General features: G+C 50.9%; 1 protein-coding gene across 1 annotated transcript in view; it reads right to left on the bottom strand.

Annotated features, from left to right (window-relative positions):
- Window positions 1-16,811, bottom strand: part of LOC146859673 (hatching enzyme 1.2-like) — a 138,178-nt gene that overhangs the window by 3,545 nt on the left and 117,822 nt on the right. The window contains exons 10-11 of the mRNA XM_085646279.1: window positions 11,997-12,222; window positions 9,814-9,932 (exon numbers count right to left, since the gene is read on the bottom strand). Coding sequence (XP_085502405.1) covers window positions 9,814-9,932; window positions 11,997-12,222 — 345 coding nt within the window. The remainder of the gene's footprint in view (window positions 1-9,813; window positions 9,933-11,996; window positions 12,223-16,811) is intronic.

Raw genomic sequence — 16,811 nt, 5'->3', positions numbered from 1 at the left:
GGGGCAGTGTGAGACAAGAAAGATGTATGCACTGACTCCTATTTACTATTACTGTCCTGCCACCAGGAGGCAGTGTCACATAAGGAAGCAGAAGTATGCTCTGGCCCTTATTTACCATTACTGTTCCACCAGCAGTCTCTTGAGCTCTTATATATACTCAGTTCAGTGCCTAGACACCTTCATCACCCAGAAGTGACAGATGATCATCTGAGTGGAATGGCAAGCTAGGTAAAAAGTTTTTAACATGGCTCTGATTCCCTATTCTGGAAAATCATGATGCCATACCACCGTTGTTAGAGTCGGGGATCTCTGGTTGGCGCAAGGTTGCCCTTGTGTCAAGCAGGAACCCTCTCCTCCACGTCAGGGCGCAGGATAACCCCTCGCGAATGACCCTTGCTCACCCTCTAGGTGCGTGGCGTGAGCAGCCAAGGCGATTCCTCAGGCGTTGGTGGTTAAGCACTTACAATCGTACACACAGTAAATACATCAATCCCCCCAGAAACGGACACCAGTCTTGGATATATATAAAAATACGATTCTTTATGTAAAAATAGGTATATATATCTCAGCAGACTTATCACAAGACCAATAACGTTTTCGCTAGGCCACCAGGTTATAAAGCAGGCAAATGTTCTTTGTTCGTAGCTTCAAATGGAGACTTCGTAGTCTCTTCGCAAATGTTACTTGTGGTTCCAGTACTCACAGAGATCGGCTCCTGCGAACGGGGAAATAAGGCGTTGCGGGCCCCGAGCCCGATACTGGAACTTCTTTCGTGATGTGGAGAGTCGGCACAGGTCGGTGCGACTCTTAGCTTGGGAAGTGTTCTTGGGTCCTCAATCAGCAGGTGTGGGCACGTAGGCAGGCGCGGCCAGCGACCCTTTAGCACGGCGGTGCCGGAGGGTCTCCACAGCGGGGGCGGCGCGGCCTGAGATGTCCGGGGAGAGCGAAGCGGGGTCGCAGGGCACGGTCAGTGCAGCTGGATGACCCGGCGTAGATCACAGTCGTCGGACGGCTTCCGGCGGAAGGGGTGATAGCGCGGTCAGCGCGCTCCAGTGGCAGGCGGTGACAGGGATGCAGGCGGCCTGGCCCGGGGACAGAGAGCGGCTCGGGACGGAGCGGGGCTCTCACGGGTTTGAGGCAGGCGAGCTTCTGAGTGTCACGGCCCTAGGAGGGGCGATGAGGGGCGCAGTCTCTTTTCCAGCGGGATGCACACACGGCTCGAATTGGAGGACGAGCAAAAGCACAGAGAACCCACTGGTCCTGGGGTTCAGTTCAGGGGGCAAGCTCAGATCAAGCCCTTGGAGAATGTTCAAGCACAAAGTAGCAAAGTCTTTTCAGTAAGTCTCTTCCTCTCCTTTCTCAGCAAGGCAAGCAGCAGGCCAGCTCCTCCAGCGTCTTCTTCTCCTTCTAGTCGGGCAGAGGTTCTTTGTGGTAAACAGGATTCTGATTTCTTAGGAGCCAGGCTCCTACTTTTATACCATGATTCTTTTGTTCTTTAGCGCCAGGGGGCCTAGGCCTGGCTCAGTCCAGTTCTGGAGCACTTTGTTATGGTGACTCTGCTCTTTCCTTTCAGCAGCAGGGCAGAGACATCAGCCGCCCCACAGGGGGTGGCGCCGGCTTTGTGGTGGTAGAGCACAGGTCTATTCAAGAGTCAAGGTGTACTCCTCCCACCCATCCAGGCGTAATCTCTCTACCCACCACCTGGCAGCCAACCTGTCTCTGGGGATCCCCCCCACCCTGCTCCTACTGTTGCCAGGCAGAACACACACACACACAGCAGAGGCGGACTGAGATGGTCAGGTCAGTAAATACTAACTTTCTAAAAGTAGTATTTACAAACCCAGGATATTAAAATAAACTTGACTACAAGAAGTATTTTATCATCCTGAGTTCAGGCATACTAAACTTGACACTTCTACCATGCTCTCTGAGTCCACTGGGGTCACAGCGTTGGCGTGATCCCGGCAGCCCATTCTGGCCTATGGAGAGCAGGTAGCCTTCAATAGTGAAGAACGGAAATGGCTGTAATTCACTACTAAGACATGCCACACACATCAGGGCATGTCCTACCTTATGCCTACAATGCACCCTGCCCTTGGGCCTACCAGAGGGGTGGCTAATATGTAGGTAAGGGAAGGTTTAGGGACTGGCAAGTGGGGGCACTTGCGCAGTCAGCGTGACGGTCCCGGACCGCGCACAGGGTCTGCGGTGGCAGACCCTAGACACACTTTACAAAGCCGCTTTCTGTGGGTGGCGCAACCAGCGCTGCAAGCCCACCAGCAGCATTGGCATTCACAAGCCCTGGCACCCCTGGTGCACTTTACTGGGGACTGACAGTGAATCCAATAAACCAATCATGGACATCCATTACAGGTACACTTTACCTAGGGAGCACTTGCACTGCGGCACGGATTAGCCGTGGCGCAGTGCCCTGAGCGGACAACACCAGCAAAACAATCGAGGCACACCATCAAAAAAAAGTGGGAGGGAAACTCACGCCAAGGTGCCAGGTCTAACACGTGTCCCCTCCAGCTGAAATGTGGGGAGAACTACCCTTGCCCAGGGGGTTCCTCGTCACTAAGGCGGAAATACCTGGACAGACCGCCAGCGTTGGCGTGATCTGTACCAGGACGGTGTTCCACCGTAAAGTCCATACCCTGTAGGGAGATGGACCACCTCAACAGCTTCGGGTTCTCACCCCTCATTTGCATCAACCATCTGAGGGGCCTGTGGTCCGTCTGAACCCGGAAGTGAGACCCAAACAAGTAGGGTCTTAGCTTCTTCAGCGCCCAGACCACAGCAAATGCTTCTCGCTCAATTGCACTCCACCTACTTTCCCGTGGAAGTAACCTCCTACTGATGAAGGCTACGGGTTGGTCCCAGCCCTCCTCAGTCATCTGTGAGAGAACAGCCCCTACACCATGCTCTGAAGCGTCTGTCTGTACTAGGAATTCCTTGGAGAAGTCAGGGGCCAAGAGCACGGGCGCCGTGCACATGGCAGTCTTCAGGGTGTCGAAAGCTTTCTGACAGGTGTCAGTCCAAATCACGTTCCTGGGCTGCTTCTTGGAAGTCAGCTCTGTCAAGGGGGCAACGATCGTTCCATAGCCCTTGACAAACCTCCTGTAGTACCCAGTGAGCCCCAGGAAGGCCCTCACTGCGGTCTGCGTCTTGGGGGGTTCCCAAGCCAGGATGGTCTCAATTTTGGGTTGCAAGGGTGCCACCTTGCCACTCCCCACTTGGTGTCCCAAGTACACCACGGAACCCTGCCCGATCTGGCACTTGCTTGCCTTGATCATGAGGCCTGCTCGGCGCAGAGCCATCAACACTTCCCAGAGGTGGTGCAGGTGTTCGGGCCAGGTGGCACTGAACACTGCGATGTCATCCAGGTAGGCGGCACTGAACGCATCCAGCCCAACCAGTACCTGGTTGACCAACCTCTGAAAGGTGGCAGGGGCATTCTTCATGCCAAATGGCATGACTCGGAACTGGAAGTGCCCATCTGGAGTGGAGAATGCGGACCTCTCTTTGGCCCCATCGGTCAAGGCGATCTGCCAGTACCCAGACGTTAAATCAAACGTGCTGAGGAACCGGGCAGCCCCCAGCCGATCAATGAGCTCATCAGCTCTGGGGATGGGGTGCGCGTCAGTCTTCGTTACTGAATTGAGTCCTCTGTAGTCCACACAGAACCGGAGTTCAGGTGTGGCTCCCGGCGCAGCAGCCTTTGGGACCAAGACCACGGGGCTGGACCAAGGACTGCTGGAGGACTCAACCACCCCTAGCGCAAGCATCTTGGAGACCTCCTCCTTGATGCAAGCTCTGACCCTGTCAGTTACCCTGTAAGCCTTGTGCTTCACCGGTAAGCTGTCTCCTGTGTCCACATCATGGACGCACCAATCTGTGACACCAGGAACCAGGGAGAATCGGTCGGAAAACTGTCCCAGCAAGTGGCGGCAATCTTCCTGTTGTTCGGGCGTCAGGGTGGGTGAGAGGTTAACTCCATCCACTGACCCATCTTTCTCAGAGGCCACTAAGAGGTCAGGAAGAGGCTCGGTCTCCTCTTCCATTCCATCATCAGTGGCCAGCAGCATGCCCACTTCGGTCCTCTCTAAGTGGGGCTTAAGGCGGTTAACATGTAGGACCCTCAAAGGGTTCCTGGGAGTCTGCATGTCCACCAAGTAGGTGATAGGACTTTTGCGCTCCACAACCTCAAATGGACCTGTCCACTTATCCTGAAGTGCACACGGCTCCACTGGGGCCAAGACCCACACCTTTTGTCCAGGTTGAAGCTCTACCAGAGTGGCATTCCGGTCGTACCACCGCTTCATCTCCTCCTGGCTGGCTTCCAGATTTGCCTCAGCAAGTTGCCTGAAACGCCGAGTCTGGTTTCGGAAGGCCAGCATGTAACTATATACATTCTGGGGAGGTTTCCTGGGAGATTGCTCCCAGCCTTCCTTTACCAAACTCAGAGGTCCTCTTACCGGGTGACCATACAGAAGCTCAAAGGGGCTGAACCCTAGAGACTTCTGCGGCACCTCTCGGTAAGCGAAGAGCAGGCATGGCAAGAGGACGTCCCACTTACGCCTCATTGGACCGTCCAGGCCCATGATCATGCCTTTGAGGGTTCGGTTGAATCTCTCAACCAACCCATTTCCTTGGGGGTGGTAAGGAGTGGTGAACTTGTAAGTTACCCCACACTCCTTCCACAGGGATTTCATATATGTGGATATGAAATTGGTCCCCCTGTCGCTCACCACCTCTAGAGGGAATCCCACTCGGGAGAAAATTCCCATCAATGCCCGTCCCACCACGGGGGCCGTCACTGTCCTCAGAGGGATGGCTTCAGGGTACCGGGTGGCATGGTCCACCAAGACCAGGATGAACCTGTTGCCCAGGGCTGTCTTGGGATCCAGAGGCCCCACAATATCAATACCCACTCGTTGGAATGGCGTACCGACCACAGGGAAAGGTTGCAGAGGAGCCTTGTGCTTCCCTCCGCTCTTACCACTTGCCTGGCAAGTCTGACAGGTTCTGCAGTAGGAATCTGAATTCTTATGCATTTGGGGCCAGTAAAAGTGGGTGACAAGCCTGTCATAGGTCTTGTCCATCCCCAAATGTCCTGCTAAAGGCACATCGTGAGCCAGCCCCAGTAGGAAGGTTCTGAACTTCTGGGGTACCACCAGCACACGGGCTGACCCAGGTTCAGCAGCCTTAGGCTCGGAATACAGGAGGTCACTCTCCCAGTACACGTAGTGCGTTTTGGCCTGAACACCATTGGCCTGGTCCGCAGCCTGTTGCCGCATACCCACGAGAGAAGGGCATTCTTTCTGCTCCCTGCAGAATTCCTCCCTGGAGGGACCTCCTTCTTGCTGCCAATGGGTCAGCTCAGGCAGATCTCCCAGTTCGGCAACCTGTTCCCCGGTAGGCTCCAGAGCATCCCCCTCAGGGTCTACTTCCTCCTGGACCGTGGGAACTTCGGGGGCCGGTTTCCCGCGCCTCCTGCGCCTTCTCCCTAAGGCCGGTTCCTGGACCTCTCCCTCAGGCTCCAGGACCCTCTCAACACCCCTACTGGCTGCCATGGACCGGGTGGTCACGCACGCCCAGTCGGGTAGACCCACCATCCTCAGATGCGTGGTCTTCTCCACCTTTTCCCAAGGGGAACTCTCCAGGTCGTTCCCTAGCAGACAGTCTACAGGCATGTCAGTTCTCACAGCGACTTGTAGAGTACCAGAGACCTCCCCCCACTCAAAGGGAACTTGAGCCATTGGACAACGACTCTCTACGTTGTCAGCATTGACAACCCTACAGTAGGCATTGGGTACAATCTGCTCTTGAGACACCAGGTGTTGCCTCACCGAGGTCACGCTGGCTCCTGTATCTCTAAGAGCCTCAACCTTCTTTCCATTGATGGTCACTACTTGCCCATATTTCTTAGTGTTAGAGGGCAGGTAGGTTACAGGGACCATCTCACTGTCTCCTAGCGAGACTAGGGTCATCTGCCCGGGACCCCCACCCTCCTGGACTGCTACCTCCTCCCCAAAGTTAACACTAGCTACTTGCCGGGGTGGAGCACCAGTGGGTGCGGTCTTACCAAACAGGCGACACTTAGGATCAGAGGCAATGTGACCCGGGTCACCACACCTATAACAATTGAAGGGCCCCTTTGGAACAGGTCTACCTGTCGGGGCCCCGTTCTGCTGCGGGGTTGGGGGAGGCTGAGAACCCTTCTGCTGGTTCCCTTGGGAATTACTTTGGGGGCCTTTTTGGAACCCCTTCTGTTTACCCTTGTCCCCCCCACTCTTCTGCTGGGGACCCTGCCCACCTTTGGCGGAGTCTCCCACTTGACCCTTGTGGACCCTGGTGCTGAGCCAGCGGTCCGCCTCCTCAGCAAGCTTCCGCGGGTTGGACAGCTTGCTATCTATCAGGTGCTGGCGTAGCTCAGGAAAACATTGACTGGACAAGTGCTCCCATGCAATTAAATCAAGCAGCCCTTGATAATCATTCACTTTGCTACCCTTCACCCAACCATCCAGCGCTCTGCAGAAAAAGGTCACATATTCCACATACGTACTCTCAGGGATCTTCTTGGTCTCCCTGAACCTCTGTCTATATAGCTCAGGAGTTAACCCATACCTGGTCATTAAAGCTTCCTTCATATGGGGGTATGAGGTCTGGACTTCTAAGGGCAAATCTAACAGTGTGTCCCGCCCTTCCGCAAGGAACCTTCCCCACAACCCCGCTCCCCAGTCTTTCTCAGGGACCCGGTGTGAGGACATGGCCACCTCGTAGGCTCTAAACCACTGCCCTATGTCATCCTTTCTAAAATACTCCTTTACTACATCTTTGGGGATGTACACCTTGGACTCTACCTGCGCTGGTGGAGTGCTGCCACCAGAAGGAGCGGTGTCCAAACTTTTCGCCTTCAGCTCCAACTCCTTCAATCTTATATCATGATCCATTTGGCGTTGTTGTGCCTCCAGGGCCAACTTCTGCTTTTCCATTTCCATTTGTCCGGCCAACTTTGCCATCTCCATTGCATGCGCCCTGTCGGCTGCCCTGTCTGCCAGCTCCTCTGGCGACCGGACTCTGCTGGGTTCCTCAAGGTTGTCGGGTGGAACGATGTCCCCCGCATTCCGTGGGTCTCGTGACTCCTTCCAGGCTCTCAACGCCTTGAGGTACTGGTTCTTCTTCCTGAATCCAGCATGGGGGACTCTGAATTTTACACTGTAGCCTTTCAATTGCTCCGTTGTGTAACCTTCCAGTCTCTCCCAATCCACCTCATCTATTCCAGAAATCACGGAGAGCGCTCTTCCAGCAGAGAGTGAGCAAGGCATGGTTGCAGTAATGGCAGATGTCTCAACAAAGTTCCAAAAATGAAAACCTGTGGCTGCGTTACTTGGTCTGCTCTCACTATCTGGTGATTAATAATTCACTGTATGCAAATTACAAGTGCAAATCCGAAATCCCACCGCTGCCACCAATGTTAGAGTCGGGGATCTCTGGTTGGCGCAAGGTTGCCCTTGTGTCAAGCAGGAACCCTCTCCTCCACGTCAGGGCGCAGGATAGCCCCTCGCGAATGACCCTTGCTCACCCTCTAGGTGCGTGGCGTGAGCAGCCAAGGCGATTCCTCAGGCGTTGGTGGTTAAGCACTTACAATCGTACACACAGTAAATACATCAATCCCCCCAGAAACGGACACCAGTCTTGGATATATATAAAAATACGATTCTTTATGTAAAAATAGGTATATATATCTCAGCAGACTTATCACAAGACCAATAACGTTTTCGCTAGGCCACCAGGTTATAAAGCAGGCAAATGTTCTTTGTTCGTAGCTTCAAATGGAGACTTCGTAGTCTCTTCGCAAATGTTACTTGTGGTTCCAGTACTCACAGAGATCGGCTCCTGCGAACGGGGAAATAAGGCGTTGCGGGCCCCGAGCCCGATACTGGAACTTCTTTCGTGATGTGGAGAGTCGGCACTGGTCGGTGCGACTCTTAGCTTGGGAAGTGTCCTTGGGTCCTCAATCAGCAGGTGTGGGCACGTAGGCAGGCGCGGCCAGCGACCCTTTAGCACGGCGGTGCCGGAGGGTCTCCACAGCGGGGGCGGTGCGGCCTGAGATGTCCGGGGAGAGCGAAGCGGGGTCGCAGGGCACGGTCAGTGCAGCTGGATGACCCGGCGTAGATCACAGTCGTCGGACGGCTTCCGGCGGAAGGGGTGATAGCGCGGTCAGCGCGCTCCAGTGGCAGGCGGTGACAGGGATGCAGGCGGCCTGGCCCGGGGACAGAGAGCGGCTCGGGACGGAGCGGGGCTCTCACGGGTTTGAGGCAGGCGAGCTTCTGAGTGTCACGGCCCTAGGAGGGGCGATGAGGGGCGCAGTCTCTTTTCCAGCGGGATGCACACACGGCTCGAATTGGAGGACGAGCAAAAGCACAGAGAACCCACTGGTCCTGGGGTTCAGTTCAGGGGGCAAGCTCAGATCAAGCCCTTGGAGAATGTTCAAGCACAAAGTAGCAAAGTCTTTTCAGTAAGTCTCTTCCTCTCCTTTCTCAGCAAGGCAAGCAGCAGGCCAGCTCCTCCAGCGTCTTCTTCTCCTTCTAGTCGGGCAGAGGTTCTTTGTGGTAAACAGGATTCTGATTTCTTAGGAGCCAGGCTCCTACTTTTATACCATGATTCTTTTGTTCTTTAGCGCCAGGGGGCCTAGGCCTGGCTCAGTCCAGTTCTGGAGCACTTTGTTATGGTGACTCTGCTCTTTCCTTTCAGCAGCAGGGCAGAGACATCAGCCGCCCCACAGGGGGTGGCGCCGGCTTTGTGGTGGTAGAGCACAGGTCTATTCAAGAGTCAAGGTGTACTCCTCCCACCCATCCAGGTGTAATCTCTCTACCCACCACCTGGCAGCCAACCTGTCTCTGGGGATCCCCCCCACCCTGCTCCTACTGTTGCCAGGCAGAACACACACACACACAGCAGAGGCGGACTGAGATGGTCAGGTCAGTAAATACTAACTTTCTAAAAGTAGTATTTACAAACCCAGGATATTAAAATAAACTTGACTACAAGAAGTATTTTATCATCCTGAGTTCAGGCATACTAAACTTGACACTTCTACCATGCTCTCTGAGTCCACTGGGGTCACAGCGTTGGCGTGATCCCGGCAGCCCATTCTGGCCTATGGAGAGCAGGTAGCCTTCAATAGTGAAGAACGGAAATGGCTGTAATTCACTACTAAGACATGCCACACACATCAGGGCATGTCCTACCTTATGCCTACAATGCACCCTGCCCTTGGGCCTACCAGAGGGGTGGCTAATATGTAGGTAAGGGAAGGTTTAGGGACTGGCAAGTGGGGGCACTTGCGCAGTCAGCGTGACGGTCCTGGACCGCGCACAGGGTCTGCGGTGGCAGACCCTAGACACACTTTACAAAGCCGCTTTCTGTGGGTGGCGCAACCAGCGCTGCAAGCCCACCAGCAGCATTGGCATTCACAAGCCCTGGCACCCCTGGTGCACTTTACTGGGGACTGACAGTGAATCCAATAAACCAATCATGGACATCCATTACAGGTACACTTTACCTAGGGAGCACTTGCACTGCGGCACGGATTAGCCGTGGCGCAGTGCCCTGAGCGGACAACACCAGCAAAACAATCGAGGCACACCATCAAAAAAAAGTGGGAGGGAAACTCACGCCAAGGTGCCAGGTCTAACAACCGTCTTAGGCAGAAACCTAAGAGGAACTTCATAATTCCAGGGCCCACCAGGCTTTGTTCTTTTTTGCGGTTTTATTGTCAGTACATTGGGTAGCTCCAGCCCTTACCTTGTATCCAGCTGGAGCCACGATGTAGAAACCACAGTCCATGTTGGCATGGTAGACATTGGGGAAGTAGGGGGATGAGACGGTGCCAGCAGAGCTGGTGAATGTGCCGCCACAATTTACTGTCAAACAAAAGAATAAATAATTTTGAGTACTCTGCAGCATAGACTTCTGGACACAAATTTGCAATGTCCTCACACACAAAACAAAGAACAGCTCCGCTTCAGCCCTTCAACAACAACTGTGTGCCAAATTGGAGCCAAGAGAAGGGTTCTACCTGAGGCCCCCTGCACGTTGTTTGTACTTTAGCTCACGTGTCCCTAAAATAGTGGTCCATGGCAAGAAATTGAAGATATTAGTGCACATCTGGGAACCAGCTGCGTAATGTCAAGGGGTCCTGGTCAGAAACTAAACATTTTCTGTCAGGATAGGGAATAATAGAGCTCATGTCAAGGGAGCAGTTCTGCAACTATTGGACCCCTACTATCAGAGATCCTTGTTGGTATACTCCCACGTCACTTACTGTTTGTGTGTCCATATATTTTCTGCACAGTGTGAGCTTTGCCAACCCCCGATCATCAGTGGGTAAGACTCCACAGGCCAGGAGATCAGAAACAAAACACCACTAATCCTTGTACCAACCTCACCCCCTTCCTCAGTCTCAAGGGGATTATGTCAGTATACTGGGCCCACGTCACCTCCTTGTATTCCGTGGTTAGACCTCTATTGATTCTGAGAAACAAGCACTTTCTGCAGTAACCCTTATGCCAACATGCCAAGAGATCCTCAGCTCACTGGGTCCCAACAAGAGGACTTTGCGTCCTCTTTCTCCCTTTGCTTTAGGAGGCCTTTGCTTCCTCCATCCCCGGTCTGAGAGTGTCCTGACACCAAGGACTGTATCATTGATGAAGGAGGTCTTTGCGATCTCCCTCTCCTGACTGATAGCGGCCTACACTGAGGACTGTACCATTGCTGTAGGAGCCGTTGCCCTCCCACCTCCTCTGTCTGTGTGTGCCTGACACCAAGGGCCGTACCATTGTTGTAGGAGGCCTTTACAACCCACTCCCTTTCTGAGAGTGCGCTGACACGAGGACCGTACTATAGCTGTAGATGGACTCTGAGACCTCTCTCCCCTGACCTATAGCGCCCCAACACCAAGGACCATACCATTGCTGTAGGAGCACTTTGCAATCTCCTTCTCTCCCATTTCTCAGGGCTCCGCGACACCAAGGACCGTGCCATTCCTGTAGGAAGCCTTTACAACCCACTCCCTTAAATGAGAACAGCCTGACACCAAGGACTGTACCATTGCTGTAGGAGGCTTTGATGTCCCACCTCCTCTGATTGAGAGCAGCCTGATACCAAGGACCGTCCCGGTGCCGTAAGAGTACTTAGTGACTTCCCTTCCCTTTCTGAGAGCGTCCTGACATCAAGGACTGTACCATTGTTGTAGGAGGCCTTGATGTCTCACCTCCTCCGTCTCAGACCGGCCTGATACCAAGGACCGTACTGGTGCTGTAGGAGGACTTTGCGACCTACCTTCCCTTTCTGAGAGCGTCCTGACACCAAGGACTGTACCATTGCTGGAAGAGGCCTTTACAACCCACTCCCTTAACTGAGAGTGGCCTGACACCAAAAGCCGTACCATAGCAGTTGGAGGCCTTGCCATCCCTCCTCCTCCATCTGAGAGGACCCAACACCAAGGGCCATACCATTGCAGGTATGGGAGAAGACCTAAAAATGTGCTCCCTTGACTGAAAGTGGTCTGACACAAAGGACCTTCATAATACTGTAGAACTCTTTGCTTCCTCCCTCGCATTACAGAGACCGCCCCACCATGAAGGACTGTACCATTGCTGTAGTAGGCCTTTGCGACCTCCCTCCACTGACTGAGAGCGGCCAATACTGAGGACTGTACCTTTGCCGTAGTAGCCACTGCCCTCCCACCTCCTCTGTCTGAGTGCGCCCGACACCAAGGGCCATTCCATTGTTGTAGGAGGCCTTTACAACCCCCTCCCTTGACTGAAAGCACCTGACCCTAAGGACCATACCATTGCTACAAGAGGCCTTTGCGACTACTTTCCACTGAAGGAGAGTGTCTCGACATTATGGACCATACCATAGGTGTAAGAGAGCTCTACATTCCTCCTCCCTGTATGAGAGCAGCCCGACACCAAGGACCGTACCACTGCTGTAGAAGGCATTGAACCCATTGGCGGTGATGGAGTCATCCGTCACAAACTCCAGCAACAGCTCATTTCCGGAAGAGGTGAATGGCTGGAGCTGTCTGGTCCCACACGCTCTGCTGAGTAAGACTGGGGCTGTATTATTGTTCCCATCATAAATTGTGAGATAGTCAGAGGTGCAGTTTGGAGATGATTGGAGATCGAAGGCATTAAACAGCAGAAGAATCTGAAAAGAAAGACCAGTAAATTAGACATGCGATCTACGCTGTGTCTAAAACTTTCTATCCATCATTTCTTTTAAAAAGACCTTATTTTCAGTTTTTGAAAGTTATCTGCAGATTAGGCTCAGTCAGTGATTTTGCATTCACTCTTGGACAATACCTGCACCTCTTCACCTGGACTCTTAAATTCAGTTACTGCTTCCGTTTACAGCCTCCCTCAGCACCTTCCCTCCACTTCAGTTGTGTGTTCAAAGAGACATGACACCCTTATGTTGTCCCTGCACCTCCTGTCTTCTCTCATTGTGCCTCTACTTGTAACCAAACCTCTGCTGAAGCTCACGTATGTCTTGTGAAGAATTTACAAGCTAGGGGGCATGTTTATGAAAATGGTGGCACTGGGCAGCTCAACAAATCATGTTTCTGCACTGCCCTGCATCTCAGGGAGAGGGAAGCAATGCACCGTATTTATCCAATATGGCGCATTCCGGTCCTCTTCCCCTGTGATGGCACCATTTTGGCAGCATAGTGTCAACACAGTAAGGGGTGCCTTCCTGCACAAAAACAGGCTTTTTCCTCTTTTAATGTGTGCTATGGAATACAGCACAGATAGAATGAAGAAAAACCGAGGAGGAATAAAGATATTTCTCCTCATTATGCTTTCCATGGGAAGGCGTTGAATTTTGGTGCATTCTCAGGTTTAAAAGTCCTTGTAAATCTGGGAATGCGTCAAAATCAGTGGGAGTTGCATGGGAACACCCACCGCCTCGTCCATGGAATGCGTACCCAGGGAAGAGTAAGGCATCAGAGCAATTTGCCCTGCACTGCATTACTCCAGATATATGAAGCCAATCAGAGCCACACAAAGTGGCTGAGCGTAAATGTAAATGTAAATGTAAATGGGAGCGTGGCTTCATAAATCTTTCATAGAAGGATTGCGTTGTCATGTGCCATGTTGCGTGGTGCAAGCATGGTGCAAACCTCTCATAAATATGTCAGTGGATTCTTGAGTGCCTGTACTTAGTGGCCGTTTTCTGCCAAACCCACGTACTTAAAGGAGTAACCAGGAAGCTAAGCTTGTGTAAGCCTCGAGACACATGGTAAAGTTGGCTCCTCGTTAATGTAGGCCCTAGACCTCTCGGGCACTGCCTCTGAATTATCAATAACCTTTGAATGAGTGATGCCCAGCAGCAGACTAAAGAAATGAAGAAGGCTGCCGCCCTTCAGAGTAAATCTCACAAAGGAGTTCCACACTTGGAAAGGGTTGTATGTTAGAATATCGAGCAGAGAAATATCACGTACAAAAACATTGTAGACAGAATATTAACTATCGCAACATCCTGAGTATGTAGAGCTAAGTATAGATTTACTACTCTCCGCATCACCCTACCTTAAAGCCCTATATCTATATCTTATCAAGATAAATGTGAAATCAAGTATAGTAAGTCTATTCTTACCTATACATATATTGACCATAACCATATTTTGGTAGCTGATATTTTGGCTATGATTTATCTGCAGCACAATATTTAAAACTCGATATTCTTGTCCCATACACTCAGGGGATAATACCTGTCGCTGTGCACCCCAGTATTCTGTCCTGCTACATGGTTCATTAATGGAAAAAAGACTTTATTTCGATCTCTGAGGATCATAAAATTACTCTAATACAAGACGGTTGGACACCGGAGGGTCAGAGGGAGCAAGTTTAGAGACCGCGCAGGATTGATTCCCCCACTGAAATACTTATAACACAGAAAAATCCTGAGGTCTAATGGTAAAGAGAAAAGGTGGTATGTAGGGTGAGGAGGAGAGGCCTAATGTACGTAGTGGAAGGGAAAAAACTCCAAAACCATGGTCATACAATCACCGTGGGTAACTAACCCCATCACATGGGATTTTCATCCCAAAGAAAATTTGAAAATCTCAAGGGGCAGCAGGACCCTTTAGCGAGAAATGAGAGCTTTGTGTTGTAGGTATTATGCACAAAGAAGGGGATGAGTCCACAAATGAACGTGAAGTGAGTGGGGGTTGCAGTGCTGGTGTAATAGTAGTGTGAACAGAGTGTATTAAAATTAGTGACGGGACGGCCAGGAGACTTCTGTTGAACAATGCCGTACCGATGCTAGATTAAAAGGAGTGGAGGCAACACTAATCCGGTTTGATCAGTGAAGCAACATATGAGATAGTGGTCGACATGTTTCAGCCGTGGCGCCTAACTAGGCTCGGCTTTCATCAGGACCTGGAAGCTACTGCAAGCCTCCGGCTGCAGGCTCATTCCAGCCTGGTTCCCCGACGGACAGAGCGGTGTTCCTTCCTGAGCGGTTGCCAGGTGGAGGTCCATTTTCCACCCAGTGTGTACGGGTGTTGTGTGTATCTTTGAGGAGACGTGCACCCTACAAGCAAGTTGAGGGTGCCCTCTATATCCTTTGTCACGTTGTTTCTTTCTTGCAGTAACTTCATTACGGTGTACCTAGATAAAAAACATTTAGATATTTTTTAAAACTACGTTCTTTTAAGAGGAAAATAGGATAAAACATTATAAATAGACATTCACAGCCTATTTACAATCACAGCAATATAATTAGAACAACATACATCCTAATTAATACTAAAAAACCTCGGCCTGAGATTTTTTTTTACATTTCTTTTAAAGGAATTAAGAAATATTAAAAATCTGTGTGCTAGGAAAATAGGACACAACCCGCTATAAAAAAACTCCAAGTAACTTTAAGGGGCCTCATAATTTAGTGCGTCATAACAGCTACACCCTAAGGACCTTCAGAGGAGTACTTAGTGTGCCTGATCCATACAGCCATTAGGAACTTTGCTATAAAGAATACAATCATACGTGTTGTATTTGTCTTCATTATTCTATATGCCCCCTTGTGTCTCCTTACTCCCAGATTTCTACAAAGGGGGCAATCCATTTAAGTTGGGATGGGGAGAATAGGGGGCAAAAGAATAGAACATGTTCAGGTGTCTCGGTGACCCCTTGGCAGCAGGGGCAACATTCTTCAGCGCTCTCCCCTGCTTTGAACCAGTTTCTTCTGAAGTGATTTAGGGGTAGGCAGCCATACCTAAACGGTAGGTACAGTTTCCTCGCTAGTGGAGGTTCGATTTCATCCAGTGTGGGCTCAAATAGCACAGTCTGTTTAAAAATCATAAAATCGGTCGAAAGTGATCCCTTACAATTCATTAGCAGGTCAGTTTCGACAAAGCCCCAATACACAGCTTTGAGAATAGTTTTGTTTGTCTGGCTAAGGGTTTCCGGGTCTCTCCAGTAGGCAACCAGTCCTAACTTAACTAACAAATTCTTGACTGTGAGCATCCAGGGGATCTTCTTGTCCACACAAGTTACTGCCATTAGCTCATAGAGACCCGCCCTATAAGAGGCGAGAGCTGCAGTGGTCCACAACCGGTGCCAGAACATGAGTATCCGCAGGCCAATTTTATGTGAGCCCCTCCTCTGGCGAAGATCTAAATAAAGATGACTCATCGGAGTAGACACCGGAAGGTTCACTAGAGATCTAAAACAATTCTGTTTAATGATTAGGGAATTATTACAGTTAGAACAACCCCAGAGCTCTGCACCATATAAGGTCATGCCTAGTGCTTTAGTGTTGTAGATTTCAAACGCTGGAGCCAGCTTTCTAGATGTGGTTATCTTATCTTATGAATTTTCACAATGCTTGCCATTTGATATGTCTGGGATAACTGAGCTTTGACCAATTGTGGGACCCAACTCATGTTCTGGGTGAGTTTAATACCCAGATAATCAAAATCTGTCACTAATTCTATTGATTCACCGCCCCCATACAGATGTTTCTTACATTTGGTCTTCAAGTTAGATAAAAAAAGCATGCATTTTGTTTTGGAGCTGTTTATCTCCAGCTCCCGTCCCGAAGAGAATTCCTGAAAATCATCCAGCAGCTGCTGGACCACCTGCGGTGTCTTAGATATGACCAGAGTATCATCCACAAAGAGGAGAGCAGAGGCCTCCTATTTTTGGAGCATCACAATCACCCCTGCTCAAAAGTCTAATGCCGTTGTTAATGAACAAGGTGGGTGATAATACGCACCCCTGCCTAACTCCTTTATCAATGTGGATCACTTCTGTTAGGGCCCCATTTTTACCCCAGCTCACTAGTGCCTGAGTATTAGCATGAAGTCGTATTAGAATGTTATGGAGAGGGGCTGGCACTCCCATGCTTTCTAGGACTTTCCACAGTTTTGCTCTTGGTACCATATCAAAAGTGGCCCGCAAATCCACAAAGGCAAGGTATAATTTGCCCTTGCGAATTGTGACTTCCCTCCAGAAAAATTAACCCTTACATGTCCATATCCTTTGGGGAACTCCTCTGGGATTCACTCTCACCTTTGTTTACTGCTCCCATTTGGCATTTCTTTGAAGCCCAATTTGATCTTGATTAAAGTCTAATTTAGTTGCCCCTTGTAGACCCACACTTAAAACTTTATTCCATCTACTCTGCAGTGGCAGCACTACTGTAGGATTCAAGAATGTCTTCTGATTGGTTCCTCTCTGAAGCTCTGTGGTTATAATACTAACATCATTGGAGAGAACATTCCAAGGACA

Source organism: Triturus cristatus, chromosome 3_1, assembly GCF_964204655.1.
Source record: "Triturus cristatus chromosome 3_1, aTriCri1.1, whole genome shotgun sequence".
Taxonomy (NCBI): domain Eukaryota; kingdom Metazoa; phylum Chordata; class Amphibia; order Caudata; family Salamandridae; genus Triturus; species Triturus cristatus.
Note: the sequence above shows the minus strand (reverse complement) of the source record. Positions and strands in the feature narration are given on the sequence as shown.